A 16749-nucleotide genomic window follows, 5' to 3' on the forward strand; every position below is an offset into this window, starting at 1 on the left:
TCCTCCTCCTCCTCCTCCTGGACGCTGCCGCTTTGTTTCTGTCTCTCCTCCCGGGCAGGACCCGAGATCACCTGGACCGAGAAGTGCCAACGACGCTCCCCACCCCGCTTCCGAGGGACGCTGGATGCGCAGCTGCCCGGCCGGCCCCGGTAACCCCCTCTCCTCGTCCCTCGCAGCCCCTGCCCCGACTTTCGCTTCCAAGCACGAGATCTCAGCTTCCCCCAGCCCTGGCTCCACCCTCACCCCTGCCTGGCCTGAATCTGGTTGGAGGCCCCAGGAGGGAAGGGGAAAGTGGGGAAGTCCTGCCGCCGGGCTTAGGGCTGTCAGTCTAACAGGTCACCCGGACTGCTGGAATGCAAGGAACCCGGGCCCTGGAACTGTCGCTGGGGGGAAACTGAGCCACTTGCAGGACAAAGGCATATTGTGTGTACGGGCTTCCTTAGGGCTGTGACTTGTGCTAAGCCCTCCAGGAATGTTGATAAGAGATGATCAAATGAAAAATATTTGTAAACTCTTAGTCCAGTGCCTGGCACATAGTAGGTACCTCATAAATGCTTATTTCCTTCCCCTTCCCCCCAAAAAACCGCAACTCATTCGAGATAGGGATTTAGTTTGGGGACCTCCTCAAACCTTAATCTTCTAGGCATTTAACCAGCTCTTCTCCACTACAACCAAGCCAGATTTGGGGTCTTGAGGGTTTGGGTGCCAGCTTCCTCCCCGCCCCCTCTTTACAGCTGATTCACTTCAGCAGACCACTTTCTCTGGGCCTCAGCTTCTGCAATGATAAAATGAGACTGTTTGACCAAATGAATATTAAGCTCAGAAGTGGCAAACACTGGCTTTGGAGGCAGCAGATGGATTGGCTTGGGATGGCAGCTGCTACCAATCACTTCCCTTTCTAGCTGTCACTTTCCTTGTCTGTAAATTGAGGGATTTGGCCAGTAAACATTTATTAAGCACCTACTATATGTCAGGCACTGTGCTAAGCTCTGAGAATACAAAGAAAGGCAACAGACAGTCCCTGCCCTCAAGAAGCTCCCAGTCTTATAGGGAGGACATCAAAACAACTATGTACAAACTCGCTACAGGCGGGATAAATGGGAGCTGATCAGCAGAGGGAGGCAGAGGGGATTGAAGGGGTACAGATGACCTGTATGTATGTTGAAGGCAGCGCTGAGCCCAGACCTTTCTGACCCTTTAGGTCAGAACCCCAGACTTCTGAGTTATTATACAAGAAGGGAAACTGAGGCAGCAGAGCCATAGCATGGTGTAAATGATCAGAGAAGTAGCCAGTGTAGTTAGAAAGGTCCGGATGTGGAGTCTGGATCCAAAGTGGAGTCCCTGCTGTGCCACGTCCGTGGCATTGGACCACTCTCAGCTCTGTGGGCTAGAAATGTAGCTGTTGCTCTAGGTTGCTGATCTAGGTTGCTGGGAGTGATCCACAGGAAGCTGGAAGTTGGAGGCATTCTAGACCCATACTGTCCTTTTAGGAATATAACCGCAGTCCCTGTGCCCATCCTTGTAGGACTCTCTCCTTATTGGTGGAGGTGAACCCTGCCCCCCCCCCAGATAAGGGAACTGAGGCTGAGGGGGTGACAGATCTATTTGAGGTCACAAAGGTAGAAATAGCGGGAAGGGGCTTTGAAATGAAGTACCTTGATTTCCAATCCAGGGTTCTTTCTGCTCTACCCCTGCGGCCTTGTAGTCTAAATGTATGATCCTTCTGCTTTTCCTTCTTTCCACTTCTAAATCTGTGATCTCGTGACTTTTAGACCACATACTTGATCTCTCTGGGCCTCATTCCCCACATCAGATGAGGGGGTTGGCCTAGCTGTCCTCCAGGAACCCTCCTTCAGCCCCAAGACTTGTGATCTGCCTGGGGTTGGAGCTCCCTCCTCACTGTCTCCAGCCCAGCACCGGGCTTTCATTTAGAAGGTTCTGGAGTTCTTCTGTCTCTAACCCTAGGGCTCTCACAGAGTCCTCCCCACTCTTGAATTCTTAATCTCTGCTTGCCTCCTACTCTTCTGCCCACCTTCAGCTTTGCTATCTCACCCCATCCCCCTCCTCGGGCTGATCTCTGGTTTTTGGGAATCATTTTGTTTTTACTCTACACTGGCTTGAACAGTCAAAGGCTGTGTTTTCCAACTTTTCTTTCCAGTAAAAATGGACTTGGATTAACCATCTCTCCTCCAGATCTGCCAGTAGAAATGTTGGAGGTGACTGGAAGGTGGGAGGATGGCTTTGGTGCAAAGCTATCCATCTGACAAACTGGCTTTGACTTGCCTTCCAGAGAACTGGAGAAGACTGTGCTGTGGGATCCCGAGGCTAGCTGGAATGGACCTTGAGGGGTATCCAATCCCCAGCCCACTCCCCCATTTTACAGAGGAAGAAACTGAGAATCAGCCCGAGGTCGCACAGGCTGGAAATTCCCGCACAGGCTGGGAATTCCCGCATAGGCTGGGAATTCAGCACGTCCTTCCTGTGCTGTCCCATGCTTCTTTCCCCAGACGGTGCACTAGCCATCATAGTGTCCAAATGTATTTAAGATTTACGGTTTGCAAAGTGTTTTCCCCAAATGCTTATCGCGTGTGTCTCTACTGAGAGTTCGAGTGGTAATGGCCGTGGAGGTGAGAGCCTCACTTGGAATCGGCAAAGTGGGAGCACTGAGAATTTCTTGATGATCTCCCCAGATTGGTGTACAGAAGGCCTCTTATGATAGATTATCGTAGGGTCATCGACTTAGAACTAGAGGGACCCTGGAAGCCATCAAGTCCAAGCCCCCCATTTTATAGGAGAGGAATAGCGGCTCAGAGGTCACACAGCCAGTCCATTTCAGAGGTCAGATCTGAACTCAGAGCAAGGCCAGCTTTCTTGTCTCCCTCTCATACTCAGAAAGTGATTCTTAATGTGAGTTGTTATTATAAACAGGAAAACGGAGCCAGCAGACAGTAGCAGAAGCACAGTGTAGACCAAAAGATAGGAAGCTAGTGTAGACATGGAGCCTGAGTTCAAATCCCAGATGTTTTGTTTATTACTTTTTTTTGTTTGTTTGAGGCAATTGGGGTTAAGTGACTTGCCCAGGGTCACACAGCTAGTAAGTGTCAAGTGTTTGGTCTGAGGCTGGATTTGAACTCAGGTCCTCCTGACTTCAGGGCCGGTGTTCTATCCACTTGTTTATTACTTCTGTGACCTGAGTTTTCTAAGCCTTAGTTTCCTGAGCTATAAAATGAGGGGGAAGGTTGAGCTAGATGACCTCCAAGGTCCCTCCTGGTTCTGGACCTGTTACTTGTTATCAGTATGACCTTAGACAAGGCACATCACGCATTTCAACTTGGGTTAAAACAAAAGGTAAACAGTATAAATCAGATCTGATAATGTCATGATTTTTTTTCAACCCCTCCTCATTTACAAATGAGGAAACTGAGATCCAGAGAGGTGATGTAATAGTCCGAGGTCACACAGATAGCGAGTGGCCCAGTGGGGATTCAGGTTCTCTTCTTGTCTTGTCCATCCCCCAATGGTGCCTCCCTTTCCCCTCCTCCCTCAAGGGTAGGGGCAGGGAAGGTTTTCCATAAAGAAGATGTAAAGCCTCATTTCTCAAAGTAAATGAAATCAGCCTCTCAAGAAGGGACAATTAGGGATATGTGTTCCCTCAGTCCAAGGCTTCATTACCTATACTTGTTCTAAGCATCCCCCCACAGACACACCCATATAGGGACTTAAAAAAAAAGGATTCCTCATTTTTTAAAATCCTGAGAGGCCAAGTTGTGTGGGGTAAGGGACTTTGGGTAATTGAGAGTTTAGGGTTTCCTGTTGAGGAGAAAATTTCCTTTGTCAGATGAAGAAATCACGTTTGCCTCCCCCTGCTCTGGTTGTAACTTCTTGTAGCGGTTTTGCACTGTGCTTACAACACTTTCTCATTTATACTAGCTCACTTTCTTTATGAGAATAGAAGGGAATGTCTTGTCCTTCTTCCCTTCCCCCCAACAAGTAGGGAAACTGAGGCGTGGAGAGAGGAAGTTGATTGATCAGTCAGTGGCAAAATAGGTTGGAACCTTGAGCTCCCAACCTGGTGGTATTATGGCTGGTTTTTCATGAGTCTTGGAATTGCTTTGGTGGAGGGAACTCCCTCTAGCAGGGCAGATCAGCACCTGCTCTGTAACTGTTAGTCTTACATGATCTGGGGCATGGGGAGGTTAAAAGACTTCCCAGCATGTGTCACAGGCTTGACTCAAACCCAGTACTCCTGATTCAAGGTTTGTTCTCCACCCATCATGGCACACTGCCCCACTTCAACCTCACCCACCCCCATACACTAAATAATGGTGTCTCCCAATGAATCACAATCTCAGAATAGCAGGAAATTTCAGAGGTTATCTCTCGTACCTGCATAGGAATTCTCTCAAAACGATGTGTCTGACAAAGGTCATTCAGCAGCCCCTTCCCTTTTGAAAAACTCAGATTTTTAGGAACTTTCTCCTTATGCCAATTCTAAATATGCTTTCCTGCACCTTCCCTCCTTGGTTCCCAGTTCTGCCCTCCTTGTGTGCCAAGCTGTAGCATGACATCCTTCTGCATGACAGCCCTTCAGATGCCTGGGGCACTTCCTCCCAGAATGATTTTCTTCTCCAGGATAAATATCCCCAGGTCCTTCACCTGAGCCTTCCAAGGCACAGATTGCCAATCCATCATGGTTGCCCTCTTCTAGGTGGCCTCCATTTTGGCAATGCCTTTTCTGAGATGTGGTGCTTAGAAGCTGCAGTGATGGATGCAAATACAGTAGCCAGTGGTTTTCCACTAGATTTTGCCCCCTCTCCCCATCTCTCTTTTTCTCCCCCCCGTCTCATTCTCCTCCCCATCTCTTTCTCTCACCCTGTCTCTTTCCCCCCTCTTTCTCTCCCCCATTTCTTTTTTCTCCCCACTTTCTCTTCCTCCGTCTCTCTCCCTCCTTTCTCTCCTTTTCTGTCTCTCCCCCTCTCTCTTTCTCCCCCCCCTTTCTCTCCCACATCTCTCTCTCATCTCTCTCTGTCTCTTCCTCCCCTCTCTCTTTCTCTCCCCTCTCTCTCTTTCTCTCCCCTCTCTCTCTTTCTCTCCCCTCTCTCTCTTTCTCTCCCTCCTCTGCCCCCTTCTCTTTCTCTTCCCTCCCTCCCCACTTCTCTCTCTCTCCTTTCCTTTTTCTCTGCCCCTCTCTTTCTCTCTTTCTCCTACCCCACCCCTCTCCCTCTCTCTTCCTCCTGCAGTCTCAATCAGAATGTGCCTTTCTCTCTCCTGGGATAATAACTCATAAGAGCTGACTACTTCTACCATATGTGCCTGGGGAAAGGCAGTGGTACATTAGGGAGAAGTAACAATTCAGTTCAGAGGAGAAATGGTGATCAGGAAAGATAGATTTTCCTTCAATGCCTCAGTTTGATCTCTGGCATCCATCCAGCTTGAGTGATCTTGACAGCTTCTCTGATACCACAGGTAGGAGGGGGATGTTGTGGGGTGTGAGCTGTGGCTGGGGGGGATTCTCTCGGGGTGAGGCTTAGGAGAAGTAAAGAATGGCCTTTTCTTCCAGGTGAGTCCTCAGGATGTTTGCCAAGGCCACCAGGAATTTTCTGAAAGATACTGATCCAGGAGGAGACTTGATCCCAGTGAAAAGCTTGAATGACTCAGACAGGTTACAGCTTCTGAGTTTGGTGGTGAAGAAAAAAAGGTTTTGGTGTTGGCAGAGAGCCAAGTACCAGTTTTTATCAGCCACCATCAATGACATCCTGACCAAAGATCAGTTTCTGAATCCAGGTAAGGCACCCGCGATGGCCTTGAATGCAGGGATGGGGGCTTTCCTAGAGGGAAGGTCAAGGTCCAGAGGGAAGGGCAGGGCTTCATCCAGCAGCTGGGCCTGTCAGCATCCTCAGAGTCAGCCAGGAAGCGTCTAGAAAGGCCAGCCACAAGCAAATAACAACAACAAAAATCCCGAGAAAGGACATGCCCTCTGCTGTACCCTGTGCCCCAAAGGAGGTACAAAGATAATGAAGAGGCCGTCTCTGTTCTCAGCAAGGGAGTCATATGTGCTTTTGATTTCTCAGTGAAGCAAGGGCAATCACATCATCCGAGTTGGGAATTTTATGATGCTGGCAAATAATTATGTGTGTATACATGCTCATATGTGTGCATACACATGTGCTATACACACAAACATGCTGCATATAACACATATATGCAGTGTGCAGTATTTATATGTGTACATATGTATGTGCATGTGTGTACATATACCTATACATTTTTTTTCCTCTTCATCTAGGACAGGGGTTCTTTTTTTTTATAATTAATTAATTTATTTTTAATTTTCAACATTTACTTCCGTAAGATTTTGAGTGGCCACAGGGATGTGGGGAGGAGAGAGTTGGGAGAGGAGTCCTTAGAGGTTGGGGAACAGGTCCCCAAAGTCCAGGGCTGGGAGCCTGGGAGATGGTGTTGGTCCAAGATGAGGGGCCTGGTTATTCTCCAAATTGTGGTTCAGGCAGTGAATGATGAAGCCTCAGCAGGACTTTATCATGAAGATTAGTGGAGATAAGGGATTCCCTGCCTGGGCAGAGGTCAGGGAGATATAAATCTGCAAAAGTATTTATCAGAATTGAGGTGTTTGTGAAAGCTGTGTCACCTGGGGAGAATCAGCGCTGAACAGAGCTGATGGGAATCATGAAATTGTGCTGACTGGATCCCCTACAAATTAATCTTGCATCCTCTTAACTGGGCCTTCTCTGTAGCCAGACTCTTTTATTTTTCCCTAATAGATTCCTTATCTCACTCTCCTAGGTATCTCTTCCAAACTTTTCTCTCCTTTGATCTCTACAGCCACCCCATCACTCACCTTCTCCACTGAGAACCTGGCCTCATATATGACTGAGAAAATTGAAGCCTTTACCAAGAGCTCCCTGTTCTCCTCTCTACCCCCTCCTACATTACCCAGGTGCCTTCCACCATTATCTCCTTCTCCCATCTCACAAGCAGAGGTGGCCCTTTTTCTTGCCAAGGCAAACCCCTTTGTGCATCCTTGATTTCATCTCTTCCTGTCTTCTCATAAGATTGTCCTTACTATCATCTCCACTCTCTTATCTTCATTCTCTCCCCAAGCTCCTTCCCTGCTATCCACTAACAGATCTTCCCCATCCTCAAAAAAAAAAAACAAACAAAAATCCTCCCTTGTTCCATCCATTCCCCCCCAGATATTGTCCCATATCTTCTCCCTTTTGTTGGTAAACTCCTTGACAGGACCATCTACACTAGATATCTCCTCTTCCTCTCCCTCTCTTCTTAACTCAGTAGTCTGGCTTCCAGCCTCATTGTTCTATCAATACTGCTCTTTCCAAAGTTACTGATGATCTCTTATTGCCAATATCAGTGGCATTTTCTCAATTTCCATCCTTCTGGGCCTCTGTGCAGCCTTGGACACTGTCCACCACCCTCTTCTCCTGAACATTCTCTCCTCTCCAGTGACACTGCTCTCTCTTGGTTCTCCTCCCACTTATCTGACCCCCTCCTCCATTACCTTTGCTGGATTATCAATCAGGTCATGCCATTAGCTGTGGCTGTCCACCAAAGCTCTGTCCTGGGTTCTTCCTCTTTCCTTTTATGTAATCTAATTTGGTGATGCCATGGATAGATGAGAGATGGGGGGTCAAGGATGATGCCAAGGCTGCCAACCTGGAAGACTAGAAGGACAGGGAAGTTCCAAAGAGGTTTTGGGGGGAAAGTTCAAATCCTGTATGGACATGTCTATGGGGCAACCACTTTTGAGGGTTCGGTAGGCAGTTGGTTATGTGGTTTTAGTTTTGTCTGTGTCCCCAGTGCATGTACCAGACACCTAGCCCAGCATTTTACACATAGTAGGTCCTTCATCAATGCTTGTTGATTGACTGATTTTTAGAAGAGGGTCAGGGGAGAACTTTCTTCCCAAAGTAGGCTAGACCAAGTGATTAGGATGATGACCCAGCAGCCAGGGGTTTCAGGGTGGCAGGCAATGCCCTTCCTTTTCTCCCTGACAGTCTTCTGCCTAGACCCTCCCAGCCTCCCCCATTGAAGATTACTACCCAGACTGCTGGGCAGGTGTCCAGTTGTCCATTAGGATAGACAAAGGGAGAAGTGACGAGGCCAGTTGTTCTTGCACCAAACACCCAACTAACAGGTGTTGATATGAATCTCAGCCTTTATCTTTTTCAAGCCTCTTCCTGTCATTGGAAGGAGGGAATGAGTTTTTAAAAAATTTTTTTTCAGTAATAGAATACTACTGTGCTATAAGAAATGATGAGCAGGCAGACTTCAGAAAAACCTGGAAAGACTTATGTGGTCTGATGCTGAGTGAAGTGAGCAGGACCCAGAGAACATTGTACACAATAACAGCCACACTGTGCGATGACTAACTTTGATAGACTTTGCTTTTCTCAGCAATTCAAGCATCTAAGACCACTCCAAATGGATGGAAAATGCTGGAAAATGCTATCTACATCCAGGAAAAGAACTGTGGAGTTTGAATGATTGAACCATACTATTTGCTCTTTTTTTTCTTCTATTTTGTTTTGTTTCTTTTTTCTTGTGGTTCCTCCTATTGGTTCTAATTCTTCTTTACAACATGACTAATGTGAAAATGTGTTTAATAGGATTGTATTATGTAGAGCCTATATCAGATTGCGTGCTGTCTTGGGCAGGGAGGGGGAGAAAATTTAAAACTCAAAAGCTTATGGAAGTGATTGTTGAAAACTAAAAATAAATAAATTAATTAAAAAATTATTTAGTACTTATTATATGCCAAGATATGTTTGTCTGAAGCTCCGGTCATCCTTTGTTTCCTTCTAGTTGTGGTTGAGTCAGACTTTGTGACGTATGAGGGGAAGTTTGAGGATGTCTTGAAGGGCACCGTCGAGACCGCCTTGGGGAGGCTCTCCCTGAACGCCGGAGGAGCAGGCTTGGTGGAGAGCCAGTCTTCCTTTGGGACGCTGCGGAAACAGGAGGTGGATCTACAGCAGCTCATCAGGGAGGCTGTGGATAGGTGGGTGAGGAGGAGTCCCCAGGAGTTTGGGTGGGCATCCCCAAGTCTTCTGGAGTCGGGGGACCTGGATTCAAATTCTGCCCCTGATGTGCTCTACTTGTGTGAATTTATTTATTTATTTATTCTTGCTTTTCTTTTTAATAACAATAGCGAACCCCTGTCTAGGGCTTACTCTGTGCCTGGCACAGTGCTGCATGTTCTACAATTATTATCTCATCTGATCTTCACAACAACCTTGGGAGGCAGGTGCTGTTATTGTCTCCATTTTACAGATGAGAAAAATGAGGCAGAGAGATTGTGTGACTTGCCCAGGGTCACGCAGCTACTGAGTGTCTGAGGCTGGATTTGAACTCAGGTCTTCCTGACTTCAGGCTCAGCACTCTATCCCCTGTGCTACCTAGCTGCCTCTATAGTTCTAAAGAATGACGAGTTACTACCAAGCACTTTAGTGTAGATAGGGCTAAATGGCTCAGTGGATAGAGGACAGGGCCTGGAGTCAGGAAGACCTGAGTTCAAATCCAGCCTCAGATACTTACGGTGTGACCCTGGGCAAGTCATTTCACCCTGTTTGCCTCAGTTTCCTCATCTGTAAAATGAGCTGGAGAAGGAAATGGCCAACCACTCCAGTATCTCTGCCAAGAAAATCCCAATGGGGGGCAGCTAGGTGGCACAGTGGATAGAGCACCGGCCCTGAAGTCAGGAGGACCTGAGTTCAAATCCAGCCTCGGACCAAGCACTTGACACTTACTAGCTGTGTAACCCTGGGCAAGTCACTTAACCCCAATTGCCTAAAAAAAAAAAAGACAAAACAAAAAAAAGAAAACCCCAATGGGGTCATGAAGAGTCAGACATGACTGAAACCATTGAATGACAACAACAGCCTGACTTCAGCAGTCCTAGCTTTGGAATTTACCAGCTCCATGACTGTGAGCAAACTGCTTCCCTCGCTGAGCCCCAGTTTTCTCATCGGTAAAATGGAGATAGCTGTCTATCTCTCAGTACAGCTGGGAGGAAAATGCTTTGGGAATGATGGGTAAGTAAGTGGGAGCTTGTCTGGGGCCTTCCAGTCTGCTGCCTAGATGTCGATCGCCTCGGTCCAAGGTGGCCAGAGTGGTCTTTGAGCGTCCCTCGCTGGGCCCTCCTGGGTGTGTTTGTGTCCCAGGCAGGTGCACGAGCTTCCTTTGCTTTACTGCCTTCCCAGGCTGCTGAGTCTCATAAACCCCCGGCAGTCAATAACTCAGGTGTAAAGGTGGAAAGTCTGTAATTGCCAGGTTATTTTCTCTTCCTCTCCCTTCGCCATTGTGTGTGAAAGAGATAAGCTCCGGGAGCTGGGCTGCGGGCCAGGTAGAGCCCGTCCTTGCCTGGGAGAGGTCGGTGCCTAATGTGGCTAATAAGGAGTGATGGGCCTTCCAGGGGAGCTCTGAAAGAGTTACCCAATCCCACCTGCAGTTGAGGGAGAGGGGGGAAGGGGGAATGCTTTCCCTCATCATGAAGACCAAATCACAGACCTTGGGTCAGCTGGTCCAACCTACACGTGAACAAGAAACCTGTCGGCCACAATCTCCTCAGTAACTCAGACTTCATTTACAGACCCCCATGAGGGAAGGACCCATGACCTCCCAGAGGCACCCACTTCTCTTTGGTTTAACAGCTATGAGTGTTAGGAAAGTTTTCCTGACCTCGAGCCTCAGTTTAGCCTTTTTGAAGTTTCCACTCATTGGTTTGGCCTCTGGGGCCAAGCAGAGCCAGCTCATCTTCTTCCACAGGCCTGGGCTGCTGTGGAGCTCAGTCCTAAGCGCCCTCTGAACCAAGGGATTCTTGTGTTTTTGCAGAGTATATCCTAGTGATAATAGCCAAAGCCATTGCTTTTTTTTATTGTTTTTTTTTTTTGTTCAGTCATTTCAATCATGTCTGACTTTCTGTGATCTCATTTGGGGTGTTCTTGGCAAAGATAATAGAGTGGTTTGGCATTTCCTTCTCCAAGTCATTCTACAGATGAGAAAACTGAGGCAGACAGGGTGAAGTGACTTGCCCAGGGTCACACAGCTGGTAAGTGTCTGAGGCTGGATTTGAACTCAGGAAGAGGAGTCTATTGGACTCCAGGCCTGGTGCTCCGTGCACTATCAGCACCACCTAGCTGCCCTGCTGCTTACTTAAAGGCTTGCCTTTGTTGTCTCAATTACATTGAAATAGATTATCAAACCATTAAAAACTAGTGTGACAGGATCTTTGAGCCCGAGTATTGCTGCTGAAGGTTTGTAGATGAGGAATCTGAGGCTCATGGCTAGTCGGTGCCAGAAGTGGGATCCTGACAACCGGTGCTGTCATATCTCTTGGCCTCCGGGCGGGAGAAACAGTATGGGGGTGGGGCAGGATTTTGAGATACCCCTGCTAAAGCACCAGCTGTTCTGCTGGGCATTGGTGTAGGGTCCCCAGATGGAGAGAGATTTTCCTTAAAGGGCTAGACAGTGAGTCTTAACCCAGATAGCTCACAGATAGTGTTGATTTTAAAATTTTTGAAAGGATTTTCATAAACCAACTAAAAGAGGCATTTCCATATACATAGCAGAATTATAAAAGAGATTGTACATGGCCACGCAGCTCTGGTACGTACAGAGGTTGGCTTTTCTCTTTACGTAGATCACAAGCTTAACACATAAGAGAGAACACTGGGAGAGCTACATCCACCTCAAAAGTTGTAAATTTTCTCCAACGAGCTCATTCTCCACATCTCTTACTGACTAGAACCTCTCCCCTTTCCTGTAGTGCCTCATACTTTGTCTGTTCCTTGGTCTTTACACCACACTGGATGATATGGAATCCTCAGTGGAAAGAGCCCCTGGATGAGACAGGAAATCTCATCTCTAGTCCTGGTTCTGGCGGTCACAGGGTGGGTGACTTTGGAGGAGTCATTTCCCTTCTCTGGGCCTCAGTTTCCTAAAGTGTAAAACGAGCAGATAAGATGAGTTGATCTGAGACACTGGCCACCCCCAACTTTCTCTTGATGACTTTCACAAACAAGATGGCTTGGAATTTGGTGTTTATTGTTCTATTGTTTTCAAACATTTGGTAACTAAGCTAATACTAGCCTGATCTCTCTGAATGGCAGTGGCCACAGTCAGCCTCCTCCCTCCCTGACTAGGCTGCCCGCTTAACCACCCTCACCTGGTCCCCGTTAGTGAGCTGTTGCCTGGGACCCCACCGTGCTTCCACTCAGATCCAGGTGGACCTGAGGTGGTGTGTACGGGGGCAGGGTTGGCAATAGGATGGCACGGTCAGGGAAGACCTCTAGCTCCCTCCCCCCCTCCTCCAACTCCAATACTCCTGCTCCTTCCAGCTGCTGGATAACTTGAGTCTGGTTTTGCTTTGAAAAGTGGTCTTGGGAGGACCTGAGTTCAAATCTGACCTTAGATACTTGACGCTTACTACTGTGTGACCCTGGGCAAGTCACTTTACCCCCATTGCCTCACCAAAAAACAAAAAGAAAAAAGAAAAAAGAAAAAAAAGTGGTCCTTAGTCCTTTTTGAAGGATGTGTCCCCATCTGGCATTTCTGAGTGACTTTGTCCTTATATTCCATGGAAGGCAAGCCCCTTGAGGGCAAGGCTGTCACTTTTTTGTCTTCATATCCCAGGTGCCAAGCACATGGTAGGTGCCTAATAACAATTTATTGATTGGTTATTACTGGGTCATAAGTAGAGATGTTTAACCTGGAGTCTGTGGACTTTTTAATAACTATTTCAATATAATGGTTTCCTTTCTAATCCTCTGTATTTTATTTTATGTATTTAAAAACCTGATTCTTAGAAGGGGTCCATAGACTTGACCAGGCTGCCAGAGGTCTATGATGCCCCTGGTCTGAAGGAAAAAAGAAAAGATGAAGGACCAGGAGAGAGCCTTCTCATTCCTTTGAAAATCCCTTCCATGTTTACAATCCGATAGAAAACTCTTAGGAAACCTTACAAGGGCCAAGAATGAGAGAGGAAAAGAGGACCCTGGTCTAAAGGAACAGAAGGAAATGGGAGATGGGTGTCCATGACATCCAGTGGGAGAAGGGGCCTGTAGCTGAGTGAGGAACCTGGAGATGCAAGGGCTGGACTTATATCCTTGGCTTTGAGATTTTGGGTAAACTATGTGACCCTGCTGGGCCATGGAGGAAATGGCCCCCATGGAGGGGCATGGACTAGATGCCTCCAAGTTTCCTTGGCTGTTGAGATCCACCATCCTGTGGAATTCTGGGGGCACAGGAAGGGGGGCTTATATAGTCAGGGGGTTGGAGAAGAGGACTTTCATTTCTCAGGGTTTTCAGTGGGAAACCAACTGAACAAAGACATAAACTAGGTAGCCCTCTAAGCTGACTATCTGAAGCCAGCCTCTTTTCCAAAAAAAATATGCTCATAAACAGCGGTAGTCCTCCCAGACTGGTACACCCCACTCCCCTTTGGCCAAAGAGTTGGATGGTGGAATGGGTCACACTCAGAGGAGCTGAATCTGATCAGATGCTAAGGGGGAAATGGTGAGTGCAGTGTAAGAGAGGAGGGTGCTAAGTGGGGGTTAGTGGGAGGGGATCTTGTATTGCTCTGGGTGCCACCATGTTTGTGCCAGGGGGGCAAGGCAGAACTGTCACAGAAGCTGGCAAATGCAATTTGATATCCCTGAGGTTCAGTGGTAGAGTTTTAGGACTCTGATTAGAAGGGTTTTCATACAGGATGGGGACTCTGTTGATGGAAAATTGGAAGAGGCATCAAGAAAAAGGTTGTGCCTGGGAACCAGCTGGATGGGGTCATGTTACAAATAAGTCACAGGTAAAGGAAAGGATGGGGGCTAGCTCTGTGCACTTTGGGGTTGGAGTGGTGAAATTCTGTGAGGTTAAGATCCTGGAATTTATAGTCTTTGTTGCTAAGCTTTGTTAGAACGATATCCTGAGTTTGGAAATGTGTTCTGGTCCCGGGGCCAGAGCTAGAGGTTGGCATGGTGGGTAGCCTCCCAAGTATGCAACATTTGGGGGACATAATGAGGACCGTCTTAAAATATTGATGTTTTATCAATAGACATTTTTTTTTGGTAAGGCAGTTGGGGTTAAGTGACTTGCCCATGGTCACACAACTAGTATGTGTCAAGTGTTTGGTGTGAGGCCGGATTTGAACTTGGGTCCTCCTGACTTCAAGGCTGGTGCTCTATCCACTGCGCCACCTAGCTGCCCCCTGAATAGACATTTTTAATGCCACAAAGGTGTACTCCATGATACCCAGCTATTTATTTGGTGATATTTGATCCTATGTGTTGCTGTTCACCTGAGGTTCTGAGCTTTTAAAAAATTTTTTAATACTGGCAGCTTAGTTTTCTAACCTTACCTGATAACTCACAAATGTTATATTTTTGTGTCCATGATACCTTATTAATTATCTGATGTAATCATAGATTTAGAAGAGTCACCCAGCCTAACCATTTTACACAGGAGGAAATGGATGTCAGATGGAGTGGGCTACAAGGGACCTCAGAGTCCTCTTCATTTTACAGATAGGGAAACTGAGGCCAAAGAGGTTAAGGAATCTACCCAAGGTCACACATGACAAAGTGGCAGAACTGGAATTTGAACTCAGTCCTTGGACTGCCTTGTCTGCTCCTCCCATACTGTTTGTCCCTTGTTAAATCGGGACCCCTTCTTTGCCCACCTTTTCCCAGAAGGATCACGGACTGACAACTGTCAGTTACCATGAGACCGTCTAGTCCAAATCTGTCCTTCATTTGATGAAGCTTGATGAGACCCCGAGAGCTGAATTGAGTTTCTCTTTGGTAGCCAAGCCCCTGGCCTTGAAATCCAAATTCCCTGCTCTTTCACCTTTCACTCCATCGCCCTTCATGGCCCCTGTGTGTTGCCTTTGGGTCTTAGGTCATGCTTGGGCTCTATCCCTGGATCACCATCCACTGGCTCGATGTTTTCCTTGGTGAAGAAGAATTAGACCTTTGCTCTCTGCCTCCTGAGTGACTAAGGGAGGCTGGCTGCTTATTTACTGCCAGAGATAACTTCAGCCTCCCTGATGCCCTGACCAGGACACTCCCCAGGAGTCTTGGGGCATTGACATGGGCAGAATTCCCCATCTTGGTTGTGTCCTTAAGAAGGGGTGTGCCCGGTGAGTCATTCATTCCACCAGGAATGACCGAGCGCTAACCAGAGGTGCAGCCCCTGGCCGGTCAAGGAAGGAGGAGTCCGTAGCTGGGGAGAGTTCAGCACAATCTCAGAATACTGTTTCACAAACTCATCCTGACGCTGCCAGTGTCATGTTAGGGAAATATCAGAAGAGCTGCGGAGGGGTGAGGATTCCCCTGTTCTGCTTGGCCCCAAGAGGGCAGAACGAGGCGTTGCCGTGGGTGGAAGCTACAAAGGGCTTGATGTCAGAAAACCTTCGTGACTGTTAGAGCCCATCCCTCAGGGCCATGGTCTCAAGAGGGCAGGAAAGACCTGCCGTGGTCTGGAGGCTGTGACCACGTGTCACTGCATGGCAGTGGATGGAGCCTGGGACCTTCAGGACAGTCCCAGCTCAGACAATCTCCCAAGATGCTGGAGTTTCTGTTCTACATGGATCATTTGGGGTTTGGGGACGGCAGTGGCTGTGATGTTCACAAGGATGGGTAGTGTCACACCTGGTGCACTGAAACAGGCACTGGATTTGGGGTCAAAAGTCCTGTATTTGAGGCCCAAGATTTGCCAGTTACTTTGTCTGAGTCTGAACCTCAGTTTCCTTATCTGTAAAATGGGGACGATATAGCATCTACCCCAGGATTGTTGTGAGAATCAGCCGAGATAATCATCATAAAGTACTTAGCACAGTGCCTGGCACACAGCAAGTGTTATATAAATGTTATTTATATTATTATCTGTAAAATTATCTGCGTTGTTATTTGTAAAATGAAGGGGTTGGATGAGACAATTTCAAGTCTCTTCTAGTTCTGAATCCATGACTTCTGCTATGACCTCTGCTTCTCCTTGGTACTGCTTAGAAATACTCTTGACAGGGGTCAAGAGAAGAAGCGTGGTGTTATGGATAAACTGCTGGACCCAAGACAGAAAGACTAGTGTTCGAGTGTGACCTTGGGCAAACTTCTGTTTGCCTCAGTTTTGTCACCTGTAAAATGAGAATTTGGACTCTAGGGTTGCCAAGATCTCTGATTCTCTGAGCCAGTAACCTTTCTGGTTGAGTGGAAGAGAGTGGGGGCGGAGGTCCTGGTTTGTCTTCCCAGGTTGTCTTAACTTTGTCTCTGTTTCCTCTCCCAACAAGGACCATAAAAAGAAATGATAAATTCCAGATTTGTCCATCATTCAAAGCTTCCAAAAGGTGGCAGCACCGTCCTGGGGAATGAGGCCTGAGTCGCCCTGATCAGGGAATCAGGAATGCTGCCAGGGCCCTTTAGGCGGAGATGGAACAGAAGCAGCAGCAGCCCCCTGCCCCCAGCCCCATTAGCCTGTTAGAGGCCAGAAATGAGCCCCTGGGGGTAACCGCTTTCCCCTTTCATGCTGGTCCTCTTTCACCTCCCAGCCCATCCATCCGTCATGACCTCGAGAGGCTCGGTGAAGATTGAACTGCTCTGTGTTGGCTTATTGAACATGCCCTGTTTTCCATGCTGCTAATTGCTGTGGTGGGCTTAGCCACAGAATGATTTGTTCTGGGATCTCCCCAGCCGTCTAAAGCAGGCTTCCAGAAGGGCCGGCAGGGGCCCT

At 47.7% G+C, this 16749-nt stretch overlaps 1 protein-coding gene across 3 annotated transcripts in view; it reads left to right on the forward strand.

The window, feature by feature from the left end:
* Positions 1–6: 6 nt before the first annotated feature.
* Positions 7–16749, forward strand: part of GSDME (gasdermin E) — a 50625-nt gene continuing 33882 nt past the window's right edge. For 2 of the 3 annotated variants that reach the window (XM_027872445.1, XM_027872447.1), the window contains exons 1-3: positions 7–149; positions 5561–5784; positions 8839–9031. In XM_027872445.1, coding sequence (XP_027728246.1) covers positions 5574–5784; positions 8839–9031 — 404 coding nt within the window. In that variant the 5' untranslated portion in view covers positions 7–149; positions 5561–5573. Of the gene's footprint in view, positions 150–5354; positions 5467–5560; positions 5785–8838; positions 9032–16749 lie in introns of those variants that run through there. The other variant, XM_027872446.1, reaches the window with a different exon arrangement.

This window comes from Vombatus ursinus, unplaced genomic scaffold (genome assembly GCF_900497805.2).
Source record: "Vombatus ursinus unplaced genomic scaffold, bare-nosed wombat genome assembly UNPS02014799.1, whole genome shotgun sequence".
Taxonomy (NCBI): Eukaryota; Metazoa; Chordata; class Mammalia; order Diprotodontia; family Vombatidae; genus Vombatus; species Vombatus ursinus.